This window comes from Convolutriloba macropyga, chromosome 5 (genome assembly GCF_964194025.1).
Source record: "Convolutriloba macropyga chromosome 5, txConMacr16.3, whole genome shotgun sequence".
Lineage (NCBI taxonomy): Eukaryota > Metazoa > Xenacoelomorpha > Acoela > Convolutidae > Convolutriloba > Convolutriloba macropyga.
The window spans coordinates 30,835,483-30,848,007 of NC_134472.1; the positions used below are offsets into that span (position 1 = coordinate 30,835,483).

General features: G+C 33.3%; 2 protein-coding genes across 2 annotated transcripts in view; one reads left to right on the forward strand and one right to left on the reverse strand.

The window, feature by feature from the left end:
- LOC142339313 (activin receptor type-1-like) overlaps nucleotides 1-12,525 on the forward strand; it is a 361,804-nt gene that overhangs the window by 302,438 nt on the left and 46,841 nt on the right. The gene's annotated exons all lie outside the window — the stretch shown is intronic.
- On the reverse strand, nucleotides 698-8,890 carry LOC142340345 (uncharacterized). The gene is made up of 2 exons (XM_075390920.1): nucleotides 8,813-8,890; nucleotides 698-1,291 (listed from the first exon to the last, which is right to left on the reverse strand). The coding sequence occupies exon 2, from the start codon at nucleotides 1,241-1,243 to the stop codon at nucleotides 698-700; it is 546 nt and encodes a 181-aa protein (XP_075247035.1). The 5' UTR covers nucleotides 1,244-1,291; nucleotides 8,813-8,890.

The following is a 12,525-nucleotide window of genomic DNA, read 5'->3' on the forward strand; positions in this document are numbered from 1 at the left end:
ATATAAATCCAACTTAATTATAATTAAGCCTATTTTAAAACCAAAATGGAACTCTAAAACTTAAAATGTCGATACAGGATTTAAACATAGATTTAGTTCTTCAAGCCAGGTCTTCTTGACGATACCATTTGCACAAGCTATCAATTAACCAAAAACAGGTTTACCAAACAAAATCGAACTGGCATGATGTTCCTTAAGTTTCACTGAGGTTTGGAACAACAGGTATCAAATGTCGAACTTCTTTTTTTTTGATTTACTGACGATCACCATAATCTTTGTTTGCATCTGTTTATGTAGCACTACGAGCCAAAAGATCTCTGATCAGACTGGTTCATGATCACACCTTTTTACGAACATTGTCCAGACTATTGCGCGACTAAAACACCTTCCAGACCCTGTACTTTGGGTCGCACTATACTCCGTGTGTGACCCAAGTGGTCCGATCAGAGATGGCCTATTGATGGCTTCACTTGGAGCACTGTCGATCTCGTTTTAATCAACTGCAAATTATTCTACTTATTTATAAGCGAACCTGTTTTTAATCTGATTTCGTTCCCGGTTCATTTATGGATATTTTAAAGGACAATATTGTTATCATCATTGGACATTATTTTTCTCTCACTCGATGTGAACGGATATAATTATCACACAGGTCTAAATTGAAAACAATTGCTATAGTACAATTCGGTTAAAACAATCAGCTCACCAACGCATTCCACTGACTGAGAATTTCATCGTTGGCCTCATTATAACCTGGTTCGTGCTTCACTGCATCTGTGAGGTACTCTTCATTCTCGAACTCGTCAGCTCGGTAGAAGAACGCACAGACGTCCTCCCAATCGTAGTCGTATACCTCCGAGATCCAGGGGTAGTGGTGGTTGCTCTGTGTACACATGTAGTCAAACAGTCCATCTTCTATTTCGTGATCGTGCAGAGCCAGCGCGATTATAGGTGTGAGCGCAGCGTCGAAGTCTTGTGGCTTGTCCATGTTAGATCTCGCCAGGAAGTCCACGTATACATCATTGCAGACAAAGATCTGTGTAATGGGAAACCCGCCGAATATGAACTCCCTTGACAACAAATGACCTCGCGAACATTTGTCGGAGCCTTTGTCGACAAAGACGTCGTTGTGTTTGGGTCCAAATGGCAGAAGGAACGGGTGTTCTATCTCTGATGATGATGAGACCGAATTGAAGTTGCAAGCAAGTAGCACCACAAATGCTACTGCAGCTGGTACTTGCATTGCTCTGTGTGCGTTCACAATTCACCTCTTGATTATTACAGTTTTTCCCTTCAAAACAGAAGATGTCTTCTAAAACACTCATCATGTATCTTGGTGAAACAGTATGTTTCAAAATTTACAAAGCTTGTAAAAGTTCTAAAATAGACTTTTTGCTTGACGCATTTCATAACCTATCGTCGGTACAAAGCTTTTTTAAATTTGCAATTACTGATGAAGCTGAAAACATTTTATAAATTGGAATCGCTAAATTCTGAGCTAAAAACAACCGCAAGGCGGAAATACAACCAAAGAGAAAAAAAATATTTATCCACCATATACGTGTTACATAATGATCCACCATATACGTGTTACATAATGATCCACCATATACGTGTTACATAATGATCCACCATATACGTGTTACATAATGATCCACCATATACGTGTTACATAATGATCCACCATATACGTGTTACATAATGATCCACCATATACGTGTTACATAATGATCCACCATATACGTGTTGCATAATGATCCACCATATACGTGTTACATTTTAATCGCAAAAAACTAACCTGAATGAAAAAAAAATCGAGTAACAATAACAAATTGGGATTAATTTTTTATTGCAAATCATGAAAATTATATTTGAAAATGGCAACACGGTTTCTCTAATTTCTGCTCCAACCTTTCAATTTAAATTAGTCTAACGAAAGCGAAATAACTGACATGATTGGAAGTAGAGCTGAATAAAAATGCAAGCCCAGTTTTTTATTTCGTGGATTTTCACTCCCATGTGTTACATGCATACGACGAAGTCGATAACTTTTTAATCAAAGTATTGCAATTATTTACTTTCTTAACAAAATCTAATGGCGAGAAAAAATAATCTTGTCATGACGACAGAGAATTGAAAAAACAATATAGTCGTAAAAACAATCATTCAAAACTTCTTGAACTTTGCAATAGGATGTTGATCGTTCACTGGTCATTTTTCTTTACATCTTTTTCCCATCCAAACCCAGTTGGAAAAGGGGCAGCACATTTTTTAAGTATCAACAAATTACTAATACATTTTTACAACGGCCGGTACTGGAAAACAATCTAACTATCTTAGTTTTTCCAATCACTTTTACAGGAGGAACAATTTTCAAAAGACAAAAAAAAAACAGAAAAAAGAGAGAATATAATTTTAAAATATCTCTTTTAGTCTTGCAATATCATTTGTGAGACTAAATCCAAAGACTTCTCATTAACAATTAAATAGGGAGAACTCAAAATTTTGCAAAAATTTTTATGCAACTGATGTTGAAGCCAAAAAGCAATTTTCTGAATCTATTATGTATGTTCATTTGCCTCTCTTTTGCCTGTAAATCTTGAGATGTCGATAAGTGACGATTGATTTGAAATCATTCTGGTCTGTAGCCAACATAAAAAAAATAAAAAATGCAAAATTTTTTTGAAAAAACACGTGCGGTGCCTCATTATAAATCGAATATTATTTGAACAAAAAAAATCCACCAGAGAAAAACTGATCCACTTCCTGATGCTTCTCCATCAAAACAAGAAGTGTCCCAAATAGTATCGAAATGGTTATTTTGTTCAAAAAGTCATTACATCAAAAACAAATGATAATTTTTGGATGTTTACCGAGTTTCAATGACAAAAAAGCATTTTGTTTCATCTGAACGAATAAAATAATTACTTTAATAGCTCCCTAGAAGACCAATTAAAAACTTTAATAATAAGATTCAATCATAAGACTACAATAAGAGCATTAAATGCTTGAAAATCTCAAGAATTCAATAAAAATTGTCGAAAACAATTTGTTATAGCCATAAGAATCATGATCTTTACTCATAAAATACAATGTTGTGTCCTTAGAGCATATCGGAATGTATTGCGGCCTCGTATTACTTTCACAAGTAAATGGCAAACAAACTTTCCAGTGATTGGGATAAAGAATTGCGAAAAGTAATTTTGCAAACAAGAAAGAGAAAAAGCTAACCGAAAACTTTCTTTTCTATCGTTGGTCAGCTGTTTAAAAGCGCAATTTTTCTAAATTACCTAATAGGTTTTTGGCGAACAAAAAGCTTAATGTAGATAAACTAATTCAATTATTTTTTATAAAGATCTGTTTAATTTACAAAAAAAACCGCAAAAAAAGTCAGTTTCAGAAACTTCTCTATGGTACCAGAGGCAAAAATTAGCCCATATCTTCGTGAAGGAAGATTTCATCAGCAAAATTTATGTCTGCAGCATCGTTCAAACTGGACAAAGTGAGTCAAATAGACATATTTGGTTCCCTTTTTATGAAAAATGCCAAATTTTCAAATGTTTAGCTAATATTTTGCCAAAAAAGTGAGTTCAAGCAGTTCACCAACTCTTTCCTATCTTCAAACGTAAAACCAAAGACACTTTTGTTAACAGTTTTATCTTATTTTACCGCAAATTGATCAAAATTCAGGCAAAAATTACGAAAAATGTGAAAAAACAGCAGAGCTTAGGCTATCGTTCAAAAAGCTTTAAACCTACGCAACTTCTCGGAGAAAAACGGAAATTAAAAAAAAACCTTGTTTCCATATTCTACAATGACGGGCCTTTGTAATGATACCACCCAAAATACTGTACGATGAATATATCGATTGGCGAAAACTGACTGAACAAATAAAAACCATTTATTTTGTCGAGTATTTAGTCCCCCAACTAAATCAGTTCGGAACAAATATCAAACTAGGGGCCATAGTCAGAACTTATTTAAAGGTTGCACAGAGATTCAACTTTTGATGTATAATTAGTCAAAATAGAACAGTTTTTCAGATTTGTTTCAAATTATGATTGATTCCCTTATACAAATACCTTGATTATTAAATACGACTCAATTTTTCTTTGTATCTGATAACGGTATACTTTTCTCAGTGCTTTTTCCAAATGAAAACTTCTGAGAAAATTTAAAAGGAATTTCAATGAAAATTTTAGATTTTAAATGACGAACGTAACATTTTTAAGCTATTCAGCTATATTCTTGCTAATTCAAATAAACTTTGTGAAGATATCGAATTGCAAGGCATTATTTATACTATTATGTTACCGCCATTTTTGACAAAAAATTATTTTTGTTAATGTATGTACAATCAAGTTCAATCAATTTAAAAGGCATCGAAAATTAAAAGAGAAAATTCGATTTCTAAAAGATGAATTTTTGATCTTGTTTTCACAGAGTTTTCATTTAAAAACCAGTTGATTGCTCTTGTTGCTGGGAGCCAATTCAAGCGCCGGGAAGTGCTTCTGTTGGCCCTGCTTACTTTCATCCTTTTTCTTGGTGTTCTTGGCTGGTCTCGTAGAAGTTGTTTAGCTCGTCATTTTTCAATGCGTGGTAAGATTTAAAAAAATTTTATTCAAAGGAGAAAAAACCGTTAATTATGGTAAACAAAACAAGAAGTAATAAAATTTGAAAAAAGGAAGAGTCAATAATCAAAGAAAATGAAAATAAATAAAAAATAAAAATTAACAAAAAATGAAAATGTTTATTATGTGATTGAATAATAAATGCTTTGTGGTAGATTCGATTACTGCAACCCGTTTGATCAAAAAATTGGATGACTGCGCTAGAACTCGCCGTTTTAGTCTTAAAAGGGTAATTCTGTTCATGAGGGAAGCGTTAAGACGCGTTTAAATAAAATGAAAGAAGTTGCAACAGTTAAAAACCTAGCTTCAACAAACAAAATTAAAGCGTTGAGATGAATGAAGCAAAAATTACGGAAAAAAAAGAAGTAAAAAATGCTCTGCTATGCTAAACTAATTGTTAAAACCACTGGACCAAGCCACGCAAAGCACAATTTTGTGTCATTAGTTGTATAACTGTTAGTCAACTGTGCTAAAGATATCAGTGGAGTGATTGTGAAAATAAGAACATTTTCTTGGTTGAAAATTATGCTAATCTACTAAAAACTTGCACAAAATAAAGATAAAGGCTGTGTAAATGCTGGTCTGTTGGTTATCTTTCCCAAAGCTAAGATCCGAGTTTACTAGGCGAGCAGCTGTCTTAGCTAAAGGGTTAGGACGTTGTATGTTTGACTTTTGCCCTGAATTAAGTAAGCAGGCCGCTGGCAATAAGTCATTGGTTGATTGCCGTTCTACGATATAGGAAGTTAGATGAAATAAAAAAGAAGCAAAAAACAGACTGCAAGCTGTTGCTCTAACTAGAACCATCTTCCAATGCTTAATTCATTTCGTTTCAAAATCGTTAATTGCTCGCTCTATGTATTCTGATTGTTGTCGATGACGGCAGTATTTAATCGCTATTAGCATATATGGCAATCCTGTTGAAATTAAATGTAAAGAGCGTTAGCAGGATAGATTTATCAATCTAATTCGATTATCAACAACACACCTCTGACCAAAGATAGAGCATTGAGAATATGTATGAGAAAATCCCACTGCAACAGTGTCAAATAACTCTATGAAGAGGCCAATATACCTGCTGCAAGGGACATTCAGATCAGATTAGCAAATGAGTACCCGAAACGCGCAAACGAAAACAAGATGGAATCAATACTTGAACTTATCCAGAAAAAGAGACAACGTCCGAAAAACAGTTAACAAAGCACACTGGACCATCTGTCCTGCTAACGTTCTTTACATTTAATTTCAACAGGATTGCCATATGTGCTAATAGCGAATAAATACTGCCGTCATCGACAACAATCGGAAAACATAGGGCGAGCAATTAACAATTTTGGAACGAAATGAATTAAGCATTGGAAGATGGTTCTAGTTAGAGCAACAGCTTACAGTCTGTTTTTTTCTTCTTTTTTATTTCATCTAAATTCCTATATCGTAGAACAGCAATCAACCAATGACTTATTGATAGCCGCCTGCTTAGCTAATTCAGGGCAAAAGTCAAACATACAATGTCCTAACCCTTTAGAGAAAAAGAGATCGAACCCCTGATTTATACAAACTCAGCAAGCACTCTTCGTCAATGTTGATCTGACTGAGCCGCCATAGTTGGCAGATGCTTTTGTTGGCCATCAAAATTTTTCAGGATTCATTCTATTTTAATGCGGGGTGAGGTATTTTGCCAAGGAATTGGATTGAGTTTGCGCCTTCAATTTGTGTACCTTTGATAAATTGATCAAGACTGGGAACTTTCTTTGACGGATTTTTAAGAAGCATCAAATTTCTTTTGCCAGTATTTAATCTTTTTTCAGTTTTTCGTACCGTTCGATCAATTTGTCCATTGAAAATTGCAATTTTTTTCGATTTATTCTACAGGAGCGTGACCTGTAGTGCAGGGAAGAAAATCAGCGAAATGAGAAATTTGTACAAGTATATCAGGAATGCCGCTGACATAAACAAGGAAGAGTGTTGGTGCAATGACGCTGCCCTGAGGTACTCCAGCTAGTGTTAAAAATGTGCTACTTTTTCATTTATTAATTTTCACAGAGATACTTCTCTGAGAGATAAAAGAGTTAACCCATTTTATCCAGGGTTAGGCACACAATTTTGTTGCAATTTGTTTTGAAGTCCTAGTCTCCACATTGCATCAAACACCTTTTCGATATCTAGGCAGACAAATCCCACCATTTCGGACCCTTGAAATTCTTCTGTTACGTGCTGAGTAGAATTGAGCAAGTTATCAGTTGTGCAGCGGTTCCCTCTACACGCAAGTTGCATTCACCACAGACACCTTTTTTCACAGTGCGTTATTCTTTACAATATTCTTTACTGCAGTTTCAAAAGTTTTTGCAATGCAATTAGTTGGGCTATTTGGTTGGTAATTTTCTTCAATTTTTTTGTTTTTGTTCGGCTTTGGTAACATTTTGACTTGTGACTCTTTCCATGTAGTTGGAACATAAAAATGTTTTATTGAGATAGTTTTTACGAGACAAATATATGCTTTGAGGCATTCAGGTAAACTTTTCAGGATGTTGCAGCTGATTTTGTCTTGTTCTGGACATTATCTACTTGTTTTGTTCAGAACTTCATCTTATTGGTCTCATTTTATAAAACAATATTTGGTTCAATATTTTGTTATTAGGAAACATTTAAAAATTTTGTCTCTTTTCCGACTTTCTCGAAGTGCTCATTTAGTTCCAAGCTTTCGTATTCATGAACTTTCATTGTATCCTGTAGAAGAATTTTGAATTTTTCGCATTTTTCAATGTCTGTTGTTGCTCTGAGTCGTTTATATGATATTTCAACACTTTTTTTCAGTTCCATTTCGTTCTTTTTAATCGCCACATAGTGCTTTAACTGCTCTCCATATTGTTGACAAGGAATCTAAACGTCCATGATCACGATAATTTTACAATTTACTGTTGAAAACAAGTTAAAACCAAACATTGCTCGGCTTCATTATCTGCATTTAGCCACTCTTCTTTCAAAATAAATTAATAGCAAAAAAGTTGGAGCAATGAAAAAGAAAAAAAGCAGTTTAAAAAAAGGGCTGGGTTTGTTCTCATGAATCTATAGCCAGAGTTGTCTGTTCTTAATTGAATAGTTAATTTTTTTATAATATAGACCAAAGCTGTGAACACAAAGCAGATAGGGGTGATTTTCTCTCCCTTTTGTTTTTTTGAACTCACAATATGTGTTAAAACATTTGGTTTCTTCAACTGATTAGATTATTTGTTTTGTTGTAGTATGAATTTTACAAATGTGTCATTTAAATGCTATTGTGGTTGCTATGACTTGAGCAACTCTTTATCTTTCACGTCACTAAAGCTCACGTCAAACAGTTACATTTAGTGTCTGATTGAAGATAATGTTAATTGCAACAATGTCAATTGAGAAAAGTCACATATCACGCCAGTTTACAGGCAGAGGCTCACAACAAAACGATTTCTATAAATTTTAGGGTTATATTGAACCGAATCTATATTAAATTTTTGTAAAATTTCTCAGAATGTTGTTCAACTGAGGTGACAATTGCGTTGAAAACTATAATCTGTCTTAATTTCTCAAAACGCCCTATTACGCTGTCTTGCACTGTGCTGATACTGGTTTGCTTTACGACCTATATTAAGCTAAAAATGAAATGGTCTTGTTGCAATTTGAGCGATCGGTGGCTATGATAACAATTGAAACACTTGTGAACTATACTGTTATTTGGGAGTATAATTTGGATACAAAACTATAACTACAAAAAAACACATTTTTGCTCAGATTTCGTGCTCAGGACAGTAAATTGTTATTACTCTTACTAAAATTGTTAAAACAATCTGAAAACGAATTTATTAATATACCGGACAGTCCACAGAACCAATTTAAGCTCCCAAATGAATGGTTGGTCTGACTTGACCCGAGATGAACCTTCTTTGTAGTCATACAAAGATCCTTTATGGTCCCATATAAGACATTTAAAATTTCTTAATATGATCTTGCAATGATTATCTAAGATTCATATATGGTCTTTCTATGATTACTAAGATGTTAGTATACCATACATCAGGCATAAAGTGTTTGAAGCCAGAATCATTTTGGGTAGATAGAGCCTGATGGCATTCACAAAAAAACACCAAAATAAAAACTTACCAATTATAAACGTTAGGCAAAAACTGCAAAGAAAATTTAAAAATACTCACCAATTGATACAAAATTGAGCCTCTGTATTTTTTGATGGTGAGGGGAAAATAATTAGAGAAATTTGGGCTATTGATTGCTTGTGATGCATTCACAACACTTCAGTCAATTAGCAACTTTCATGGTGCAAATCAATGCAAAGATTTTCATATTTTAATTAAAGTGGTTTAAATCTGAACTTGGAGCCACGGAATATATAGATCAGCTGTTTGTTTATAAGCGGCGATCTTTAATCAGCGTTTGAGCGCAACTTCAAGTCGAAAGTACTTTTCTTGATAATTAGTTTCAGCTTCCTTTGCAATTGATTTAAAGGCGTCGTGAGAATCTTTGAACAAAACAACAGCAGATGATAGAACACATAGCTTTTAAAAATGAAGTTTCTAATAGGTCCCAAGTAACTTGTAAACTTCCGCACAGTAACTATCAATATCTCAAAAGTTGTTTATGACATCTTGCCAAGTGGTTTTGATAAGTAAATTAACATAGTTTGTACATAGCCAAAAATGATAGATCGAAATAGATCGAGGAATAATCTTGAATGTAAATAAACGGGGCTGTTTTTGCTTCCGGATAGGGTCTATAGAAGATCTTGACTGCGGTATCTTGTTATGTAAACAGTATTGGTCTGTCAAATTACAATGCAGTCCCTAATTCAAATCACCGATCTCTTACAGACATGAAGATCTCCAAGAAACAACAGAAAAATTACATACGGCTTCATTAATTTTGCACTTCGCTATTTTCAACAAAAATTTCAAACTTCTGCACTTTCCATGACGCAATGATTCACAATTTAATCATTTTATTTCCATGGTAATCTAAAAAATATCGAATTACAAAACAGACCTCCTCCTGCATTTGAAAAATAATGTGAAAAAATGAAAATAGAAGGCATGCGAAGAGTGAAACCATTTTTTGTTGTGTTTTAAGGTCAATTATTTGCAGTAGTTAAAAGTCCAATTCACCCAGATCTGTGTCTCATAATTTTTAATTTTAATTTTTTTCTATGACCAGCGTTATGATCACCGCAAGTACTAGCCATTTCATGATAAAATTCAGAGTACATTTCTGATCTATACAATTATTTAGAATTAATACTTATAAAAAATCGACAATAGTTTCATAAAAATCTCTCAGTTTATTACACTGGCACTATTTTTCTTACAGTAATTCATTACACTGGCAAAAATATAATTTCAGTCGTCCAGTATTTCTTTACAATATTTCATTACGCTACGCTGGCAACTCAGTACAATTCTGGATATTTTCTTTTCCAACACAGCCACTCTAAATGAAACACGTTTTCACAGTTGGCACTGAACATAATCTTTCATCGCCCATTGGCCCATCTGTGATCGAAACTTCACAACAAACTTCTTGAAAGTTGCCGTCATGTCAGAAACTAGTTCTCTGTCCTCTCTCTTTTCTGTGTTCAAATATTGTCTTTCTCTATTCTCTGCTCTCTTTCTCTCTCTCTCTCTCTATATATATATATATATATATATATATATATATATATATATATATACATATATATGTATATATATATTTATATATATATATATATATATATATATATATATATATGTGTATGTATATGTATATATATATATATATATATATATATATATATATATATAAAATATAATTTGATGTCTTATTTTCGATTTAAAAAAATTAAAAAAAAAACAAAAACCGAATAATCATTGTAATTTTTAAAAAAAATGGATGCTGGATTTGAATTGAACATAATGCTCAATCGACTTCTCTTCGGCCACTATGAATTAGTACTGAATCATGCGTCTACTTTTGAGATATTATTATCCAGTAATGATTTGCTATAGCATCACTGCCCAGGCGGCTAATATTATTTAGACGGTGGCATAACAGTGAAAATACGATGCACGAAAAATAGCCCAAGCATTTCAATGTTCTTGGCCTCAATACTGCAAAAAGTATTGCTCGCATCAAACATTCAAAGACAATGTCCTCATTACTATTGAAGGATATAAAATCACATGCATTGCGTCGTCAATCGAAAACACATTAAATGCAGCTTAACTTGAAATTAAGTGGTTGATTTACAACCATTTTTTGGTTCTCATTTCATTTTTGAGTGCATAGCAGAGTTCACGAAAAAAAATCCTTTATCCTCTCTCTCTCTCTCTCTCTCTCTCTCTCTCTCTCTCTGTCTCTCTCTCTCTTTCTCTCTCTCTCTCTCTCTCTCTCTCTATATATATATATATATATATATATATATATATATATATATATGATAAAATATAATTTGGTGTCTTATTTTCAATAAAAATTAAAAAACCGAAAAATCATTGTAATTTCAAAAAAATGGATGCTGGATTTGAACTTAAGGTAATGCTCAATCGAGTTCTCTTTGGCCTTCTTGAATTAGTACTGAATCATGCGTCTTCTTTTGAGATTTTATTATCCAGTAATGATTTGCTATAGCAGAGTTCACGAAAATAAATTCCTTTACCTATTTTTCAGCTGCCTGAAAAAATAATTTGTGTATTTTCCTCCACTAGAGATCCTCCACATTTAAAGTAACTTTGACTTTCAAGTAAAAAATTACAAGAATGGATAATTTGCGGAACCAAGTCCTGCAAACAATTCGGTTTCATCGGTTTCTCTCCGTTCAGCTAATCACAAAGATACAAAATTATATCAATTCACAGAATCCACAAAGGCATTTTTCTTCTGAGGTGGAAACAAAAGTTGTATGGGCTTGAAAACTTGTTTATTCTCACTCAATTTCAGAAGAGTATTTTGCTTTTTGAACCACTGTAAAAAATGTCCAATCCTCCATTTTATGAAACCAAAATCAGCTGAGCGTAAACTTACATGGACTTAAGATCCCAAAACTATCGCAAGTGACCTTTTCAATTTTTGGTTGTTTCTCTCAAATTCAAATTAAAACTGTATTTTCCACAAATGTAGTTCTTAGGTTAAGCTGTAACATTTTAAACATAACCCTGCCATGACTTACCTGTCAGTTAGTTTCCCTTGGAAAACTTTCTGAAATGAACCGAAGGACGCTGAGAAATCGAATAGACATTCAAGAAACTAGAAAAGGATTGGATATTCTGTCTACCACTTCAATAAGTGCCATAATAATTTATTCCGTCCATCCCTATTTGTCACATTTCACTAACAAGTTCACAGAGGAAAAGAGATGTCAATAGTCACCCAATCCAAAAGAAGGTCTTTCCTCCGACTGCGAAAAATTGTGGTTTAAGCTCAGTTAATCACTTTAATCCGAGAACAGTTATTGAATTTTTTCTGAGAAACTTTTTCGTTTTCATTTTGCTCTTTGAGTCTCAGATTTTTCTAAAGTTCCCTGACTAATGTTTATAAGAGCATAATGCACAAACTTAAGCAATCATAGATCCCAAAACTAAGCGAAGGAAGCTTTAACGAAAAGTATTTATACGTCAACAAGGACAAATAAAGGAATCTGTCAGCCGAGACAGTTCCAATTTGCTATTCAAAACATTTTCTATCTCTCTCTCTCTCTCTCTCTTCTCTTTCTCTCTCTCTTTCTCTCTCCTCTAAATGCCATACTTTGTTACCCAACTGTTTTATACAAAAATGTCTTTTTTGTTCCGCCAGAATTTCAGATTTAATTTTTAAAAATATAATTTGATGTCTTTTTTTCTATTTAAAAAATAAAAAAACAAAAACCGAATAATGATTGTAA

Coding starts and splice junctions, on each gene's coding strand:
- LOC142340345 (XM_075390920.1), bottom strand. CDS start 1,243: ATGCAAGTACCAGCTGCAGTAGCATTTGTGGTGCTACTTGCTTGCAAC.